Consider the following 21,537-nt stretch of genomic DNA (forward strand, 5'->3'; position numbering starts at 1 on the left):
ACGAGGTTTCAAATGAAAATATTCATATTTAATCTGTGTTGTATAATCTCTACCAATTGCAAAAAATCTATAAATAATTGTTCTACTGGCAGATAGCAGTATGTTGCTAATTTTAAATATTATTTTCATTTTTTACTTGAAAAATGTGTCATTTGCTAATTTTAAGTACTTTACTACCTCTTATTTTACTACATTCTAAGCTGATTTTCCTAACAGAATAAGAAAATAATTTTAAAACTGACTGACATTTTAATTTAATGTTTCTTGTTAAATACTTTGTATCGTCTACAGCAATCCTCCAAATTATCTAAATAATATGCAGCTACACAAGATAATTTAAAAAAGTGTTTTTTTAATTTTACTATTTTTTCCTAAATTTTATGACACCATATTCACGTACTGATGTAACATGGAGTCTGCTAGTTTCTGGTGATTTTTGTTGTTGTTGGCTCTTTTGGACAAGCAAGATCATATGAATATTTTCCAGAAATATTAGTCGAAATCCTACAATACTCATACTATTAAACACACTTTGTCAGTTTACTTGTAATATTTAATTATTAGGACTTAAACAGTGTCTTTGTATTTATCCTTTTTCAATGCCTCACAATTCCCTCCGTTTATTTCATTACCTGTAGGTAATTACTGTAATCGCACATGGGACGGTTGGCTGTGTTGGGGAGATTCATCTCCAGGGACGGTCATACAGATGTGCCCTGAATACTTCCACGATTTTGACCCTGCAGGTGAGGCCAAGAATACAACGAGTACAAAATGTGAGAATCAAGTGACACACAGTCAATTTTACCATTTTGCACAACAGAGAAAGTTACCAAAGTCTGTAATCCTGATGGACAGTGGTTCCGCCACCCAGAAAGTGACAGAGTGTGGTCCAACTACACCCAGTGTCAGATCTACACCAAGGACAAACTGAAGGTGTGAAATTCAAATCTTTCAGATCTTTTTTCATTAGGAAAGGTAGTGGACTCATTTATTTAATTCAAGACGCAATACAACAACGCAAGTATTTAGAATTGATCTTTATTTCACTTTGGAGACTTGGTTTGGGAGGAAAATTACACCTGGTTTGTGCTTGTTTATTTTAACAGTTCACCATCAGTCTGTATTACTTGGCAATGGTGGGTCATGGCCTCTCTATTGTCTCTCTCATCATCTGCCTGATCATTTTCTCCTATTTCAAGTGAGTGAAATTGATTGTTTTCACTTTCTGTTAAACATCTGAGTTAGTCTGAGTTGTTCCTTGTTTTCTTCTAAGTGCCACAATTTAGATGTGGTACCAAATAAATGTGCAAAGAGTGAATACCTCAATGTTTGTTCTCACTATTCACAAACTAGCCCTCCATCAAGTGTTTTCCAATGTTAGGCCAACAAGTTCCTACATAATTACAATGGAGAATTGTATGTGACGTTCTTATGTTGAAGCTATTCATTATATCTGGCAAATAGCTTGGTAGCTTAGTTTGGTTAGCTCTGGGTGGTAAATTGATTTAAAGATAAAGAGAAATCAAAGGTTGTTTTTTTCAAGATCAAAGTTGATGGCATGTTTAAAGTTTGGTAAGTATTGGTGAAACAAAATCTTAAACGATGAGTGGCAGAGGCAAGTTTGGGCCTAAAATAAAAGCCCGACTCGAACCACGGCCACAAGTATTAAAGCCCGGCCCTGATGGAGCCCGACCAATTAACTCGATTTGCGGGACCGAGCCCAACGCAATCCCAAAATTTAATGTATTATTTGCGAGGACTCGAGAGGAGGAAAGGTGATTTATGATAACAAATTAAAGCCGGTCGTTTGTGACGCACTCAGAGTTAAACAGATATCAGTGTGCGGCTTGGTGGTTGGCGGGCAGCCTTACGGTTCAGAGGTGTAGGTTTCAATTCCAGCTACCGCAGCCTCCCTGTGTGAAAATCACATCTCCCTCTACCTGCGTAGGTATCTTCCCACATTCCAAAAATCTGCATGTCAGGTTAATTGGCAGGTTCAAATTGTTCCTAGTTGTGAATGAGCGGGTGAGTTGTCTTTCTCTCTGTTCCCCTATGTTAAATCAGCGGCGTAGCAAATAGATGGGTGGATATTTCTGTGTCTGCAGAAAACTGACAACTTTCCGTCATGGACGGATTTTTGCAAGAGTTGACAGGGAAACTTTAAGGCTGTCCGTCATTTTGACAGGTTGAAAAGTGGGCGATAAACCAGCAGTCCCAGCGGTATGTCTGCAGGAATCTAGTGCGGCATTTTAAAAGAGAGACGTGGATAATAATAAAAAATAAAGCAACAAGAGAGGAGCCTGACCGGACCTGAACGTAATGATTGAAATTTTATGCCAGACCCGGCCAGAAATTGGACTTAAGATCTTACCTCCAGTTGAATGGGGTTGGTTCCCATCACGTGTGAATAATTACGATGGCAATTATTTGACACTACGGATATTGGATCCTGGTTACCTTTAAGGGACTGCTGCCTGTACATGTTTTCGTCTATTTCTATTTTTACACTAAGCCTGTGTACAATTTTAAAATGATTCTGTACTATCTGTGGTAAACAGTGAAATCCATTAAATAATTAATACTTTGATCCCTTTGCAGAAGTCTTAGCTGCCAGAGAATCTCTCTCCATAAGAACATGTTTCTCTCCTTCATTTTCAACTCTGTTGTTACCATCATGTGGCTTTCTCTGACAGCAGCAAACAACCAGGCTATAAACACTAGCAACCTTGTAAGTGAACGGTATTATATTATTGTTAAACAGCTCTAATTTAAGTACAAGTCATTTTTATCGACTGTTTTTTATAATATCACCTGTATGGCAGGTGAGCTGTAAAGTCTTGGCTGTGCTCACCCAGTACACATTGACCTCAAATTACTTCTGGATGCTGTGCGAGGGCATCTACCTTCACACTCTGATCATCGTGGCTGTCTTTGTTGGGGAGCAGAAGCTTTTTTGGTACTATGTATTGGGATGGGGTAAGTGCTCACATAAGAACTCCAAACTTTTGGGATGCATTTTAATTAACACTCTGGATAGGAGCCATGGTAGTGAAATCAAATGTGTATCTCAATCAGGCTTTCCCATCGTTCCTGCCATCACCTATGCAGTGGCTCGTGGGCTCTTCTTTAACGACAAGTAAGCAAACGGAATAGCAATGTCATTAACGTATGTTATTTATCGACTTATGTGGAATTTTGTTGATGCAAAATTGTATTGCCCTATTTTTCATTGCACTATAGACCCTTCGATAGTGTTCAGTTTCAGCATAGGGTTAGGATTTGGATTGAGGTTTTTGCATTAGGGTTAAATATTGAGTTTAGGCATTAGGTAAAGGCACGGGTGAGTGAATGATAAGGTTAGCATCAAGGATGTACCGTATTTTCATCTGTAAAAAAAAAAATCAAACCGAAAGAAGTATCCAGAAAGAACAAGGTTGTGATAAAGTTCCTTCTTAAGTCAGACAAGCTTTGTGAAGCTGGATTTCACTCCAAGGGGGAGGGTTGTACATGTCGTGGCTGCCTATTTTTCTATTGGTACACATGAATGAGGGATATGTAGAACACCGTCAGAGCGGGAGGGGTTTGGGGTTTTTAAGGGTTATTGTTCTATCTTCGTTATTCATTATCCATTATCCGTTATCGGTCAGTTCATAATACGCTACAAAGCCTAGGAGCGGGGACACTCAATCTCAGCCAAAAGGCCAAGCTAAGTTCCTAGCCCTAAAGCCTTGCTGCGATCATTGCGAATGCACCGTTCCCGGAGGTACTGCAATACCGGGCCGATGCGTGGAGTGGACAGAGCAAGCTCTTATTCCATCTCCGGAATGCAAAAATCAAAGATCATGACAAAGGCGAGGCTGAGCTCTGACAAACTTATCAACAACACATTTTCCCTTAAGTTTGTATATCCCTCTGCTCCCATATTTTATGTAGTGTGACAACCCGGGTAATCAGGGAGGTTCTACACCCAGAAAAACACACAACCAAAAGCCAGTTCTAAAGGCTTTAACAAAGACACATTTATTAACAGCCAAACAGGGGAAAAGGGAGGTGAGGTCCAAAACAAACTTGGGTTCTTCTCCAGACGGAGGTAGGCTTTCTGTGGTCAGCGGAGCCTTCGGTCAGTAGTTGCACACTGGTCCTTTAGTCTCCCCCACCCGGGGTTTATACACATTGTCCTCAATTCATTCAAGTTTATTGACAGACTTTACACTAAGTGTGAGAAGAGTTTGATTGACTTTATTTTTTTATTTTTTATTTCTATTGCTAATATTTAGGTGTAACTTACTGTGTTAGATTACTGCACAATCAACATAATTTCCCTCTTCCAGTTTTTTTGTCACTACTCACTGTCTTGTCCATTAAAAAAATGGGAGGGTATAAGTATAAGGAACTGTTTTGTTATCTGCATTATATATATCTCAGCAGTTTTACTTTATCAGTTCCGTTATCTTGTCCTACAATATTTTTTCAAACAGTTAAATACTTTTTTTGTCTGTTCATCAAGATTATTATCAATCTGCTGCTTTCAACCCTCTCTTTCATTCTATGATACTGAGCTCCAGTGGCGCAATCGGTTAGCGCGCGGTACTTATAAGACAGTATTCAGCAAAGCAATGCCGAGGTTGTGAGTTCAAGCCTCACCTGGAGCACCCTTGGTGTCCAACCTGAAGTATTGAAAGTAATGTTTTACAGCCCTTTGGGAGTTCTTCAGTGACTTAATAGATACTGTATAAATTCATTTTTTTGTTATATGCTCTTTGAGCAAGTCTGAACAAAATAATTATTTGAAATTATTTTTCTTAATTTTTTTACGTTATGTTTTTCCTGTAATTTATTTCAGTGTATTTCAGGCAAACATTTCACATATTCGGTCTTTAGTTTCAGCCCAAAATTTCTATTTAGGACCTAAAACCAAACCTAGATTTTAGGTGATCCTTAGTTGGCATAAATTAATTTTGAAAGTTACCATAACACTACTTTAAGCATCGGGTTGAATAATGAAATTATGGTTACTGTGCCTTACTAATACTGTACTGCATTTATCTCAGATGTTGGATCAATTCAAACACTTATCTGCTGTACATCATTCATGGACCCATTCAAGCAGCTTTGCTGGTGAGTAATTGACTCGTCCGGCCAATATAGACTCAACAAATACTTCACAAGGTGCCATGCAACTGCTTCGTCTGTTTGAATCAAATTCTGTTGCAGAACCAATTGGCAACAGAGATAAACACCTAAACTACAAAATATCTGACGGTGTACACTTCTGATTAAAAGTTTGAGGTTGCTAAGAAATATCCTTAACCTTCAAGGAAAAGTACCCTTCTTTTAATGTAGATGAGATTAAACTAGTCTGAACTACATCACATACATGTTTGGTGTGGTGAATGACTATTCTAGCTGCAAATATCTGTTTTTTATACTAAAGATCTACACATGTGTACAAAGGCTCTTTTCCAGCGACCAGCACTCCAGTGTTCTGATGGTACATTGTGTTAGCTTATTTAGTAGGAAGACTAACGGATGATTAGAAAACCCTTGCCAATGATGCAGCACTGCTGAAAACAGTTTGGCTGGATGGAGAAGCTATATAACTGATCTCTGTTTGAGATTATTGAGTATCTGGAGCATCACATTGTGGCAGTGTTCTCGTTTGCCCGCGTCCCTGCGTCTTAAACGCATCATTTTTGCTGGGGACGCATAGTCTCAAATCAACGTGCTCCCCCGGGACGCAACCTTTTTACCACAAAATTGTCATTTTTACCCGATTACTTTTTTTTAACAAAGATTTACTGCACTCCAAACTTTTCGGCAGGCAGATCCGCCATTGTTGTTTTGGTCATGCGGCTCGAGTTTTCGTCTGCACGCCGATCTCGGGCCAACGAGATCTCGTTGCTTCGAGATTACGTCATTGTTGTGGTGCTTGTCGTCGAGCGAAGGTTAAGTATGCCTCCGAAAAAAAAGTTAGTATTAGGTGAAAATCAACACAAAATTGGTAATTTCTTTAGTGTCAGTAATAAGTCGAAACATAATGCATAAAGTGATAACAACGGCAATAATTCCGGCACAAAAAACGGCGGAGAAATTCTCACCTGTCAACCTGTACGTTTTTGCCGTACAAAGTACCTTTATTATGCATTTTAAGACGTGTACGACGTACGAGAAAATCTGTACGTAAAAACGCAAATTTGCCAATGATGGGTACCATCAGGTATACACCGACTATCACGAAACGGCAAATCAATCAAGTCAAACGAGTTCGAGTTGTGTAGCTAAAGGAAGTCCGTCTCTTTTTAGAGAACCGGCTTTTTTGGCTCAACTCATTAAAAAGAGCCGGCTCACTTGCTTTGATGATTGATATTACGAATTATGTTGTATAAAGAAATTAAGAAAAAAAGGAATTATAAAAGGAGAAATAAAAAAAAAAAAGACAGGTTTGTGGTTATGCCTTTAATCGGTATATTACCAACAATAATTTGATGCAGAAAATGAATTAATAATTTGATGACTAAAACTGAATGAATATATAGATTTATATTGTATATTTGTCGCCGATTTACAATTTCAACCTCGATAACACTACCTTTTGGGGGACCCATAGAGCTCTGTTGGGACCCATAGATTTTTGAGCATGCGAGTCCCCGGGACCCATCACTTTTCAGAGGTAAAATGAACACTGTTGTGGGTGTGATAAAACTTTCAGAATAGCCATAAAAAGAGAACTTTCATGTGAAACTCAGTCTATTATATTAAGAAATGAAGGCTATTCTGTGCTAGAAATTGATGAGAAAATTAAGATCTCCTTCAACAGTGTGTACTACTCCCCTCAAAGAACAGTTCAAACGAGCTCTAACTAGCGCAGAAAGAGAAGTGCGAGGCCTCACTGCACAACCAAGCAATAGGACAAGTACATTAGAGTCTTTAGTTTGAGAAACAGAAGCTTTACAAGTCCTCTGTAGTTCGCAATAGTCTGTGGTCTGTGATTGAGGGCTATCCAAATAAATATGACTTGACTTGACTCAACTAGCACCTTACCGTAGTTAAATAGTACTTGCAAAACAACAGTGTTAACATCTACAGTGAAAAGGTGACTCTGAGATGCTAGCCTTCAAGGCAGAGTAGCAAAGAAAAAGCTATATCTGGGACTGGCCAACAAAAGGAAGCAATTCTCATCTCATCTCATTAGCCGTACCGCTTATCCTCATTAGGGTCGCGGGGGGGCTGGAGCCCATCCCAGCCATCTTCGGGCAGTGGGCAGGGGACACCCTGAACTGGTTGCCAGCCAATCGCAGGGCACACGGGGACAGACAATTCATTCGCTCATTCACACCTAGGGACAATTAGGACCGGCCAATTCACCTGAAATGCATGTTTTTTGGAATGTGGGAGGAAACCGGAGTGCCCGGAGGAAACCCACGCAAGCATGGGGAGAACATACAAACTCCGCACAGAAAGTCTGGAGCTGGATTTGAACCCAGGCAGGAGGTTCCCATGACATGAACTGTGCCGCACAAGCGCTAACCACTGCGCCGCCGTGCTGCCCAGGAAGCAATTATTATAGGCAAAAAAACACAGACAACTCATTTGATAAATAAAAGTGGATTTTTCATGGAAAACCCCAAATTCTCTGGGTGACCCAAACATTCGAACGGTCATGTATATCAAAAGTGAGAATTCTTACATACCCCAATAATTCAATATGGATCTGTTTGTTTTTACATTTTTCCCCAACGTTTATTAATTTAAAAAAACAACAGAAACAAGCTCAACTCTCTTTTTCTGTGTCCAGGTGAATTTGTTTTTCCTCTTGAACATTTTGCGGGTTCTGATCACCAAGCTGAAGGAGACCCACTGTGCCGAGTCCACCACTTACATGAAGGCTGTGAGGGCCACCCTCATCCTCATCCCTCTACTAGGAGTTCAGTTTATTCTTTTTCCCTGGAGGCCAGAGGGGCGTATAAGTCGGGCCATCTATGACTTTTTTGTAAATATTTTCTGCCATTTCCAGGTAAAAAAAAAACCTTGCATATGATTAAAAAAATGACAAATTACTGTATATCCTGTTGTTGTGAGAGTTGTATTGATTCACCCAATTGCAGAGTATCAGGCAGATAGTTGGAAAGTAGTTTGACACCTAGTCAGTAGTAAAAATACAAAGAAAACAGTATAGGGCGGTATTTGTTTAGATTTTTGTATATATCGTACATCTCTACACAATAAGGAAATGAAATGATCTTTATTTATATAGCGCTTTTTAAATCAATGACTTCCCCAAGCGCTTTACATTTCCCAGTAGCGGCCTTGTATTGCAGCCATGTAAGACGCTAACCTGCTTATTGGGGGTATTAGAGGTTCAGTGTCTTACCCAAGGACACTTTGACATGTAACACGGACAAGCCGGGATTTTTAATTTTATGTCAAGTACAAAAAAAGACACTAAAATATGTACGTACACTGTTCTTTACCTTGTGTCTTTTTCTTCTACAGGGACTTTTGGTTGCAATTATATTGTGTTTCTGCAATAGTGAGGTAAGTTTATAACACAATACACAAAGTTTGAATTATACACCTAACTGATCTAGTAAAGCATTGTTACATTTCTCTTTCAGTATGGAACTGTCCAGTAAAGCACTGTATTTTTTCCAGTATGCAACTATATCGCATTGTTTTCTGCCCCCAGTAAAATACTGTAATTAATGACGATATTGTAAAATATTGCAACATTCTCCTTGCAAATTTGAGCAATTTAGATGCCAAAATCAAGTCACCTTGCAAATTTTGGAAATGAAACTAAATGCAACTTTCACTGCGGAGAGTATAATGCATGCAATGCTATCTATTGTGAAGGCAATACAGGCTAACCCAGAGGTGGGAACTGTTTTTGACCCATAGAGCTTCAAAAGCAAAACTATTTTGATGCTTATTCGAGGGAGCCACATCATATATTTTAACACAAAATACAACGAAACCGCCAAACACGCTCTTTAGTGCATTCTATTTCACTGTGTGACATAAGACATACAGTACTATACATAGCCATAATTATTTAGTATGTTATTAGTACTCAATACTCCAACTCAATACAACATTTTATTTATATCTGTACATTCAAGGAAACTGTGCGGGTCAGATGTATTGACGTTTCGTTCTGTATACACGTGTACTAGAATGACAATAAAGTAGATCTGAATCTGAATCTGAAGATCATTTGATACAATCTATGATATAATAATTATGCTAGAGCCTGTGTCACATGTCAATTTAAATATACCACTTAGAATTTGTCTCCCTCTCGCAGTTACTTCAGAGTGTTGAGGCTCATTTTGACTGTCATTTGTTTCCTAAATAATGGTTTCAAAGCAAGGTGCAAGCAAAGTTCCTTTGTAAAAATGTCCCAAAATACTGCAAACGAGGATACTGACATATTAACCTTCACTGCAGGAAGCGCAGGGAAAAGAGAGTGTGCTATGTATCGCTCCGCCCATTCCTACCGCTCGGCTTATCAAATTGCTCTACGTTCTTTGCTAGGGCTTCTGGGTAAAACCCTTGTTTTGGGTTAAAGCTTGCTCTGTGGCTTTTCATCACAAGTGACTCAACAGTGAACATAGCTTGTTCAATATTTTTCCACATTAAGGTTTTTTTTAGCAATGGACAGACTCAAGGGGTCTGTTGGTGTGACGCCTAGACCGTAAACTGTCGTTAAAATTGTTTCCTATATATATATAGAATGGACCAAAACCTCTGACATCAGTACATCTTGGCTTTGCTTGTGTGACAATCGGTTCTGCATGCTGAACTATATTACCGTATTTTCCGCACTATAAGGCGCACCTAAAAGTCTTTATTTTTTTTCAAAAGCTGACCATGCGCCTTATAATACAGTGCGCCTTATATATGGATCAATATTAAGTTGCAAAGTCTTGTAACTAAGGCAAGCAGCCGCCGACTAGATTTTCCCCCGAAGGCGAAGTAGTCTGCGGTGTATACTGGGATTTATATACCGGAGTTTCATTTCCTAACCAATGTGTCAATCATCATTTGAATCAGTCACTATCGGCTAAAGTTATTCTGAGGTAAAGGGTGCGGATCCTCTTTATCATTTACAGGCTCGCATAGGCTAAAGGGGCGAAACAAAGCATGCAATTGGCAGAAAAAGATGAATGTGAATCACATGTTGGGTTGCACTACGGCAGAGAAAAAACATTTTTTACTATTCTGTATTTGTAAATATTTTACTCTCCTGGATTTACTACACTCACGGTTGTAAGAAGACCATGGTTACGTATCATTATTGAACGTAATGGCTGCAAGAGAACTTAGGTGAGCTATGCGGCTTTATATTTTCCCGGTATCTTGTTTTAGATCGATCTTGATGTTTCTGTGATGAGTCTATTTTTAAACTAAATTCAATTTAAAGTGTTTATTGTCATACGCACAGTAAAGAATCCCGTTTACCTGCACAATAAAATTCTTACTTTGCTGTCCACACAGTTGCCAGCAAAAAATAAAATGGAAACTAAGAAATGTTTGGCATTTCTTGAATCCCAATACTTTAACCTTCCGAATGATATTTGGAACGATGCATTTGAGTGATTGGTGACATCGTACAGACACTGTTTCCGTACATGTCTGAGACACGTATTTGCTTCTTTGCAAGCTTTCGGAATGTTAAGGCAGTAATAAGTTTGACTGAACTATCTGACTGTTTTGTCGACGTTCCCATTGTAGCGCCTTATAATCCGGTGCGCCTTATGTATGGAAAATATAGGACCAAAAACTATTTTTTGGGGGTGCGCCCTATAACCCGGTGCGCCTTATAGTGCGGAAAATACGGTATATAAAAGTACAGAATACATTTTATATCCGAGCCATATGTACTCATGAAAAGAGCCATATATGGCTCGCGAGCCATAGGTTTACGACCCCTGGGCTAACCTCTAGTTTGAACTTACCGTATTTTCCGCACTATAGGGCGCACCGGGTTATAGGGCGCACCCCCAAAAAATAGTTTTTGGTCCTATATCTTCCATAGATAAGGCGCACCGGATTATAAGGCGCTACAATGGGAACGTGGACAAAACAGTCAGATGATTCAGTCCAACTGATTACCCCCTTAACATTCCCAAAGCTTGCAAAGAAGCAAATACGTGTCGTAGACACGTGCGGATGCGGTGTCCGTACGATGTCACTTAAATGCGTCATTTCAAATATCATTCGGAAGGTTAAAGTCTTGGGATTCAAGAAATGCCAAACATTTCTTAGTTTTTATTTTCTTTTTCGCTCGCAACTTTACTGTGCATATGACAATAAACACTTGGAATTGAGTTTAATTCACTCAACTCATCACATCAACATCAAGATTGTTCTAAAACAAGATACCGGGAAAATATAAAGCCGCATAACTTACCTAAGTTCTCACGTTCAATAATGATACGTAATCATGGTCTTCTTACAACCGTGAGTGAAGTAAATCCAGGAGAGTAAAATATGTACAAATACAGACTAATGAAACATGTTTCTTTATGGCGTACTTTAGCAAGCTTGCTAAGCTTGCTACGCCATTGCTAAACTCTGCCAACTGCAGGGTTTGTTTTGGCCATCTAGCCAATCCGAGGCTCCGAATAACTTCAGCCAATAGCGATCGATTTAACTGATGATTGTCACATCTTTTTCGGTCAATTGCAGGGTTTGTTTCGGCCCTCTAGCCTATCCGAGGCTCCGAATAACTTTAGCCAATAGTGATCGATTCAAATGATGATTGACACATTGGTTAGCCAATGAAACGCCGGTAAATAAATCCCAGCATACACCGCGGACTACTTGGCGTTCGGCGGAAAATCTAGTCGGCGGCTGCAAGTTAGTTGCAAGACTGCGAAATAATTTTGTTCCATAAATAAGGCGCACTGTGTTATAAGGCGCATGGTCAGCTTTTGAAAAAAATTAAGACTTTTAGGTGCGCCTTATAGTGCGGAAAATACGGTAAATGAAATGAAATGATCTGCATTTATATTGCACTTTTCAAGTCAATGAAGACTTCCCAAAGCGCTTTACAATGTGCATAACACTTACCCATTCACACACATTCACACACCAATAGCGGCCGTGCAGCCATGCAAGGCACCTACCTGCTTATTGGGGGCATTAGGGATTCAGTGTCTTGCCCAAGGACACTTCGACATATAACACAGAGGAGCCGGGAATCGAACCTGCGATCTCTCCCAGACGAGCGCTCTACCTCCTGAGCCAATGCCGCCGTATTTTGTTTTTTTTTCACTGCAACGTGTAACCAATCTGCTAAATTCTTATCCTTTTTCTGGTGGCATTACAGTTTTTACAGTCCTTACCAGCAATAGAAACAGGTTTAAGGGAATGTGTGTATTATTTAGTGTCTCTTAGTGGTAAAAATAATTAAAATGTTTAAAAAAAACAATATATTTAAAAATAAATAAAAATACCTAAACTACACTATCAATTTGCATTTTGCTAGAATCCTTATAGGTCAAGGAATTTGGATTCATCTTACATAACATGAGCTTTTTGTAGTGGGAGCTGACATCATTGTCAGCCATCTAGCTGCTCAAGCTACCCCGAGAATCCCAAAAACCTCTACAAAGGCTGGGCAATTTTTTTTATAAAATAGTGTTGTTTGGTCTCTTTGAGTCTGAGTAGTTTGTTTTATTCCTTGTGCTTTCTTTTTTAGCATTTGTTTTTGGTTGCAGGACACAATACAGTGACATCTAGTACCCAAATAGTAAGCCAGAGCCTGACCTGAGCCTAAAATATCAATCATTACGTTCTGGTTTAGGCCGTGCCGGGCTTCTCTTTTGCTGACTTTTTTTTTTTTAATTATCCACCCGTCATGTTTCTTTTTCTTTGTGGTGGATCTGCGCGATGGATTTCTTCCTCCTCTCGTACTAACGGCCCTGCGTCCATGCACTCGTTGGGTGCAAGAGGGGGGCGTAATCCATCATGCGCATCCTCCACAAAGAAAAAGAAAACAAAGAACAATAACGGGTGGATATTAAAAAGTCAACAAAAGAGAACCCTTTCTCCACCCAAGTCCTTAAAAATAAAATATCAAATTTCAGATTCGCTTCAGGCACGGTCCCTCAAATCAAGTTAATTTGTCGGGCTCCGGCTGGGTCGGGTCTGGATGGGCTGGGATTTTTAGGCCCGAATTTACCTCTAGTACACACTGACTCTTTGAATACACGAACTTAGGAATTTTGACAGTATTTCACATCAAGATTACACAGTAGGTTACCGCAGTATGTTGTTACCTTTAAAGCATGTAAGTGTTTCGTCAAACATTGTTAATAAGACGAAATACCTCATTTTTATGAAAGAATGTTTTTCAGAGCTGCAGTGTGTTTCCAAAGAATATCAACGTGGTCATAACGGTTTCCTTGTCACTACCAGGCCCAAACGGCATTGCAGAGAAAGTGGGCCCAGTGGAAATCGGCATGGAGTAAGACTGGTTGGGGGGAGAGCCAGGTCAGCAACAGCCACTTCAGCTACCACAACAATTCATCAATCACAGAAAGCAGCCGCGCCACCGTCAGCATGGAACAACCCGATACCTATTTGAAAAACATTGAGAACGCTTGCTTCCTGTCCAGCAGGCAGCACGGGAAAAGTGCAGATTGTAGCAACGGAGACGTGGACGTGCTCAACAAGTCACAGACTACCGAAATGTAACACAGCTGCGGATCACCTATTTTTTTTTTTATTTTAAATAAAAACAATATATATATTGTCCTTTTGTATAGTAAGAGCACTTGCGAAAGAGGCACGTATTTTGAGACGACTCCATCTTACAGTATACACTGTAGAGTGCATCATTTAAATATTTTGGGAGTACGTTTTTGTACAGTGTATATTTAAAGGGACATTATGTATTATTTAGCGCCACTTATACAAATGTGGATTTGAATCATAATCAAACATACATGAACTATCATAAAAAAGTGCCTTTTTTTAAATACTTGTAGGTCAAGAAATTTGTATTTACCTAACATAACATCTAGCTGACCTAGCTGGAGCTAACATAATTGTATTGAATCGTGAGTGTCGGCCATTTTGCCACTTTGGTTACTCGGCAAAATAATGAAAACGTTGTGAAAGGTTGAGCAAAAAAAAAAAACTAGAAAAAAAGGGTGGACTTTTAGTCTTTGTAGTTTGTATTCTAGCACTCGTTTTAAGTTGCACAACATAATACTGTGATACAATGGTCAAATACTACACAGTGTCCCTTTAAGGAGATGAGAGACGTATTTCCTCATTAAATATTCAGAAACTTGAAATTGTTGGTTACAACTGTATTGAGTACATTTCTCAATTTCTAATACTTTACATTTAACACATAGTTCAAAAACCGTATTTTTATCTCAATTTTTTACACAAAATGTACAAAATAAAAGGTTCTAGGTTATTCACATTGTATGTATGTACATATATTTCAGTTTGGTGGAAGATGTATTGATAAATGCTTTTTTTTTTCTTTTCTTGATAAACTGAAAGACATTCATAGAGTAGAATGCGATTTTTTGGTTCATACATTGTTAAAGACAGGGTTACGTTTATTTCTTACTCAATAAACACACAGTGCACTAAAATATTCAGAGTATCGCCACACCTTATTAGGATCACAAATCGTGTTGTAGTGTGGAATTTTCACTGTCATTTTTCTTTCATGTCTAAGGGATTGCTGTGAGGGTAGTCTTACAGTGGTGCCTTGAAATAAAAGTATTTTTGGTTCTTTGGCTACTTTTATCCCAAAGCACTTACATTTTAAATTGTCTCTCCCAATTAAAATAAAGAAGTACTATTTATCACTTCCAGTTTTTTTTAAAAGTCTGTTTGTGTGTGTGTTTTAAAAACTGAAAATGTAACATTATGTATTTATAAAATCCATCTAGATATCCAGGAAGAAATGCAAAAAAATATTTTTAAAAAAACTAGCTAACTAGAAATGAGGCCATAATTTAGCTTGATAATAGTCAAGTTAAGTCATGTTTATTTGTATAGCCCTGAATCACAAGGAGTCTCAAAGGGCTGCACAGACCACAAATTCATGCAAACCACAGACTATTATTACACCATGCCCTGATCTAAAACCTACATGAGGGCAAGGAACAACTCAAAAACCTCAACATGAGGAAAATGAAGAAACCTTGAGAAGGGAGCGCACATGAGGCAATTACATTAAACAGTTTGAGCACCACGATTAATTCTCGTTGTCGAATTTCTTATTCTGTTCCATTTGGTCACCAGAAGACTGCATAGTAGCTGTGCTTACATAAACAGTATTTTTGATATTCACAAGGTGACCTAGTTAGCGGTTTTCACACTCACTTCGATGGGAAACTGCTTGATTGAGTGCCCCCACCAACACCCCAAATTCAATGCATGAGGTAATTCGGGCCACATTCTTGCATCATAAGGGACCTGGTACAGCAAAAAAATAATACTCTGAAATAAATGTTATGTTCTTATTTTTAATGGAATGCGAAGCGAACGATAAGTGGCACCGGATGGGGAATTTTGCGCACTTGCCTCATGCAATGTTTTTCAACCAGTGGGCCGGGGCACACAAGTGAGCTGTAAAAATGGTCCAATTTTATTATTGCAAAAAAAACCATGGCATTTTTCAGTATCTTTGCTTTCTTCCGGTAATTAGCCAAATAACTAACATATAGTAGGTGGCAGGAGAATACTATATTTTTACATACTAATTATCTGCTCGTGAGTACATTTAATAACATTCTTTTGTTAGTGTAGCATGAACAACTCAACACTTTCCGGGAACGTCCTTGCATTAATCGATTAGTTTGAGCCCAACGAGTGCTGCCACTGTTAAAACTACTAACCAACTATCCGACAAAAAAAAAAAACTTGTCAGCCATTAAAAAAAAAATTTAAGTGTCAGGAGGCGGAGACTTATCGCATCTATATATCACGCTGCAAAGGAAGGCTAAACAAAGGAACGCTAAACGGAGACAAGCTGGGGCGTTTCTGGTGGCGTGGATAACGTATAGTCAAGTCATGTTTACCGTAAATTCCAGGCTATAGAGCGCACCTGATTATAAGCCGCACCCACCACATTTTAAGAGGATAACCGCTTTTGTACTTACACAAGCCGCACCTGTACATAAGCCACATGCGCCCACATTAAAACATGTAACACAATCACAAATTTAACCCATACCCGACCCGAGATTGTAACTGAATATAAAGTACACAGCCCATAAACTACAGCCGGCAAATGTTACAGAAAATGATACCGGTACTTAAGGTTTGATTCAGACCTGCAGAGTCCGGGTCCCGTTGAAAATAATCCAAGGGAAAAAAAAGTATATTTCCAAAGGTAAGGGTGGGAAAAATATATATCCAATATTGTCCGCTGCGTCCACAAACACGTCTCACCTTTACTCCACTTCCCATCAGCCCCTGTTTTTGATTCGCCCGTGGAAAACATATCAGAATAAGTCTCTAAAATAAATACATTACAAAAATATACAGTTGCAAATACATATTATATATGGTTACACATATTTACAAAGAAAGACGGTACACCGAGAGAGTTATCAAAGCTTTAATAATAATATTATAACTTTCATCCCAAACCGTGCCTGTGATGGGTAGCAAAAGGCTACTAGCAACAGGCTCGCTGCACAGTAAACGGGTCTGTTAAAAAAAGTACACGGTACTTGTTGATATCACGATAAACCGTCCTCATCTTCCTCCTTATAACTGAAGTCATCAAAGTTGTCTTCCCCAATATGTGTAAGAGACATTGTCATATAGACGTCGTCTCACGCTCCCCTAATTCATATACACACAAGCAACACACTCGCAAAGCAAAGTTTACGTGCAGTAGCTCTGTTTCCTTCTTTATCGGACTGCTCGATTGCTTTTAGCTTGAAAGCTGGGTCATGTGCCTTTGTCATTGCAATTTACATGGTGTGGATATGTCTACGCTAATTCAAATTGTGCAAGCTAAGAAGTTGCAGTCTCTCTCGGCGCATATATTCCACCAGTCTAAATTTTACCTTTTGTACTCGAGCGCCGCTGGCGGCTGTTAGAAACATGACATAAATTGGCCGCATCACTGAATAAGCCGCAGGGTTGAACGTTTGGGAAAAAAAGTAACGGCTTATAGTCCGGAATTTACGGTATTTGTATCACCCTTAATCACAAAGAGTCTCAAAGGGATTCACAGACCACAGATTATTGCAAACTACAGACTGGTATGACACCATCACCTGATCTAAAACGATACATGAGGACAAGGAAAAACTAAAAAACCTAAACATGAGGAAAATGAAGAAACCTTGAGAAGGGACTGCACATGAGGATGACCAGGCTGGAATGGATATTGTAATAACAATTAATACACAAAAATCGTAGACAGGAAATATAGGTCATTTATAAGCTATGGAATAGAAGTGTGTTTCAAGCCTAGATTCAAACAAGTCCACTGAGGTTGCAGATCGGATCTCAGAGGGCTGGCCCCGAATGGAGAACGCTTTCGAACCTGCGGATCGCTTCTTGGCTCTTGGGATAACTAGTAGACCAGCATTGGGACATAGTGGGAAATCTAAAAGATATGAAGGAGCAAGTCCATGCATGATTTTGTATAATACCCACAGAACCTTAAAATCACACCTTAAGCTAACAGGGAGCCGATGCAAGTCAGCTAAAATCGGGGTAATGTGATCAAACTTTCTTGTCTTAGTTAAAAGTCTCACTGCAGCTGCAGGCTCTCGATTTTGGACTTTGGGAGACCAGAGAGCAGTGCATTACACTAATCGAGGATGCTAAGCCATCACCATGCTATCCCCCCACCCCAAAAAAAAGATCGTATGCTGAAAACAGCCTTTCAATAGGATATATTTTTTTAATGGAGAACAAAGTGTGTGAAGTTTTAATGTTGACGTTTATTCTAGAATAATATTCCTGTCTGTTCTGAATTCATTTTCATGGTAAAAGCACAAATTTTGGATGAAAAGCACATTTTTTTTTTCATATTTCAGTTTTTTTTTCTTTTCATATTTTTAATGTATCTAGTTTTTACCGAATATATTTTTATGGAGGACAAAGTATGTTAAGTTATGTAATGTTTAAGTTTGTTTGTCCTGGAATAATATGCCTGTCTGTTTTGAATTCCTCCATCCATCCATCCATACATTATCTACACTGCTTATCCTTAGCAGGGTCGCAGGGGTGCCCCCATCCCAGTCATCTTTGGGCAGGGGGTAGGGGACACCCTGAACTGGTTGCCAGTCAGTCGCAGGGTACACAGGGACAGACAATTCGCTCGCTCATTCACACCTCGCGACAATTTTGACCGGCCAATTAACCTAACATGCATGTTTTTGGAATGTGGGAGGAAACCGGAGTGCCCTGAGGAAACCAACGCAGGCACGGGGGGAGTATATGCTATAATACAAAACACTACCAGAAAAATATTACTACAGAAATACTGCAAAAATACAACTAGAACGATACATCAAAAATTCTACTATGGAAATACGACAAAAATACTACAAAAATGAAACTACATTTTCTACAGAAATCCTACTACAGCAATGTTGAAAAATACTTTTAAAAAAGTACCACTACTGTAACGCTTGAAAAATAAATATCAAATGAAGTGCTTAAAATAGGGACCCTATATATGAGTTTGCTTTAATTGTTTGTTTTGAAACCAATTTAATGAGACTAATGGAGTTCAAAAGAACTGTACCACGCAAATGTCTGCATGTGTATTTATTCCCAAATTTCAAAGATCGGCCCGATGGCCAAAAATGTTCGACCCAATGCGACCCCCACCTCCAAATAGTTGCCCATCCCTGGATTAGATAGATAGATAGATAGATAGATAGATAGATAGATAGATAGATAGATAGATAGATAGATAGATAGATCGATCGATCGATCGATCGATCGATAGATAGATAGATAGATAGATAGATAGATAGATAGATAGATAGATAGATAGATAGATAGATAGATAGATAGATAGATAGATAGATAGATAGATAGATAGATAGGTAGATAGATAGATAGATAGATAGATAGATAGATAGATAGATAGATAGATAGATAGATAGATAGATAGATAGATAGATAGATAGATAGATACTTTATTCATATCCGCAGGGAAATTCACAAAATTAGAACATGGAAAGAGGTCTATTAGGAATAAAAATTATGAAGTAAGAAGGGGCCCCAAATCTAATTCTGCTTAGGGCCCCATGAAGGCTCAGAGTGAATTCAACTCCCCTTATAACGTCGGTGTCACGTTTTAAGCAAGCAGTTAAAAAAAAATTATAATAATATATAATAATAATAATAATAATATTAATATTAATAATAATAATAATAATAATAATAATAATAATAATAATAATAATAATAATAATAATAATAATTGTAAACTTTTTTAGAAATATGTAACGGGAAGTTTCTGTGAATTCGTATTGCGAATATCGTTCACGATGGCTCCTCTATTAACCTTTGTAATCTCTAGAAATATTACGGAAGGTATTAAATGAAACGAGGAGCAGAAAAGGATGAGGTCCCACCGAGATTTGAACTCGGATCGCTGGATTCAAAGTCCAGAGTGCTAACCATTACACCATGGGACCGGCTGGTACACCGCCACGCCTTTATGAATTTACTCCAGGCAACACACTGGTTTAGAAGATGTAAATATATGTTCGTTTCGAGGTCTTTGATGCGTTATCAACTGAATCGCGGGCAAAAAAAGAAGAATTTGTAACACTGTCTATGGCGCCCCACTTGCGTATTTGCCACCAATTGTACACCACTCGCGTTCGATGTGTTCTGAGGCTTTCAGAATTTTGCTACATTGACTTCTCGTGAACTCGATAGAAAGACTCGAGTGTCTTTGATACCTCGTTTTAACCTAAGAATTGACATCTCGTTTTTGACATGCGCCCTCAAAATCCTCTTTTCCCCAAACCCCTACACGTGCGATGGGTAGCTTCTTACGCAAGAGGGCGTTAGATACGCATAGGGCCTTATATTCATGTAGTTCAGGGGTCTCCAAACTCTTCAAGCTGATGGCTATTTTTTGTTACTAACAAGCGCAAAAGGCACCCAGTTGGATATGAATTTGCAAAATAGCAACTTAGCTAAATAGCTTGTTAAATAGCTAAAATGGAGCTTGACAGCTAGAAAAGTAAAGAGGTAAAATCTTAAGGGAGCTCTGTTGCGAGCAAAAGAGTAAAAATCCATCTAAATATACAGGAAGAAATGCAAAAAAAAATGTTTTTAAAAAAACTAGCTAACTAGAAATGAGGCCATAATTTACTTGATAATAGTCAAGTCAAGTCATGTTTATTTGTATAGCCCTGAATCACAAGGAGTCTCAAAGGTCTGCACAGACTGCCGATTATTGCAAAGTAAAGACTGTTATTACGCCACCCCCTGATCTAAAACCTACACGAGGGCAAGGAAAAACTCAAAACCTTAACATGAGGTAAATGAAAAGACCTTGAGAAGGGACCGCACATGAGGTTCTCCCCCTTCCAGGATGACCAGGCTGCAACAGATGTTGCATTAACAAATAATACACGGATATTGTCAACATGAAACATAGGTCATTCATAAGCTATAGAATACAAGTATGTTTTAAGCCTAGATTTAAACAGTTCCACTAAGGTTGCGGATCGAATTTCAGTGGGTAGAGCATTCCACAGCACCGGGGCCCGAATGGAGAACCCTCTCAAACCTGCGGATCTCTTTTTGGCTCTTGGGATCACTCGTAAACCTGCATTTTCGGAGCGAAGGCTCCGGACCAAAACATAGGGGGAAATTAAAACTGAAAGATATGAGGGAGCAAGTCCATGCATGATTTTGTATAATACCAACAGAACCTTAAAATCACATCTTAAGCTAACAGGGAGCCAATGCACGTTAGCTAAAATCGGGGTAAAATGATTATAAACATTCTTGTCTTGTTAAAATGCCTCACTGAAGCAATTTGTAACCAGCACAAAAGATTAAAAAAAATAGGTTAACCAGATAACATGCAAATAATGTAAAAAGCACCTAAATAGCCCAAAATGTGGGAAGATAGCTCGCTAAAAAATACTGCACATTTTTTGCTTATTTGCTTTCTAAAAACCATAAATTGGATATTAGTCTGTAAAATAAATCAATAAAAATGGTTAAATACATTACCTTAATACATGAACAGATTCTCATCCGTTTATCTTTATTTATTACTTCAAAATACTCATCAATACTTGAATTGATTTTTTTTTATCAATGAAGCTCATGAGCTGGCATGTATTTATTTAAATTTCTAAATTGACAAATTTTCATGTTTTTACTATGTCATTACCAGTTTCGACATAAACATAGATTCAGTCAATCAATGAAAATAAAAACATTATTTTATTACGAAATCACAATAACCCAGCACTGGTGAGCCAATTTGAGAACAGGTCCGCAGGCACCTCAACTGTCCTTTGGGTGCACCCTGGTGTCCGCGGG

General features: G+C 38.6%; 1 protein-coding gene, 2 non-coding genes and 1 pseudogene across 3 annotated transcripts in view; 2 read left to right on the plus strand and 2 right to left on the minus strand.

The window, feature by feature from the left end:
* Positions 1–14,846, plus strand: part of calcrl2 (calcitonin receptor-like 2) — a 39,569-nt gene extending 24,723 nt beyond the window's left edge. The window contains exons 4-13 of the mRNA XM_088329976.1: positions 639–746; positions 824–936; positions 1,110–1,201; positions 2,602–2,731; positions 2,826–2,979; positions 3,079–3,139; positions 5,055–5,121; positions 7,799–8,017; positions 8,497–8,538; positions 13,429–14,846. Coding sequence (XP_088186102.1) covers positions 639–746; positions 824–936; positions 1,110–1,201; positions 2,602–2,731; positions 2,826–2,979; positions 3,079–3,139; positions 5,055–5,121; positions 7,799–8,017; positions 8,497–8,538; positions 13,429–13,707 — 1,265 coding nt within the window. The 3' untranslated portion in view covers positions 13,708–14,846. The remainder of the gene's footprint in view (positions 1–638; positions 747–823; positions 937–1,109; positions 1,202–2,601; positions 2,732–2,825; positions 2,980–3,078; positions 3,140–5,054; positions 5,122–7,798; positions 8,018–8,496; positions 8,539–13,428) is intronic.
* LOC148369545 (U2 spliceosomal RNA) lies at positions 3,752–3,841 on the minus strand (annotated as a pseudogene).
* Positions 4,562–4,655, plus strand: trnai-uau (transfer RNA isoleucine (anticodon UAU)). The gene is made up of 2 exons: positions 4,562–4,599; positions 4,620–4,655. It is a non-coding gene; the product is annotated as a tRNA-Ile (tRNA).
* Positions 14,847–19,589: 4,743 nt separating the features above from the next.
* On the minus strand, positions 19,590–19,661 carry trnaq-uug (transfer RNA glutamine (anticodon UUG)). The gene has a single exon. It is a non-coding gene; the product is annotated as a tRNA-Gln (tRNA).
* Positions 19,662–21,537: the final 1,876 nt, after the last annotated feature.

Source organism: Urocampus carinirostris, chromosome 3, assembly GCF_059441175.1.
Source record: "Urocampus carinirostris isolate Australia breed hairy pipefish chromosome 3, RoL_Ucar_1.0, whole genome shotgun sequence".
In the NCBI taxonomy this organism is placed as follows: Eukaryota; Metazoa; Chordata; class Actinopteri; order Syngnathiformes; family Syngnathidae; genus Urocampus; species Urocampus carinirostris.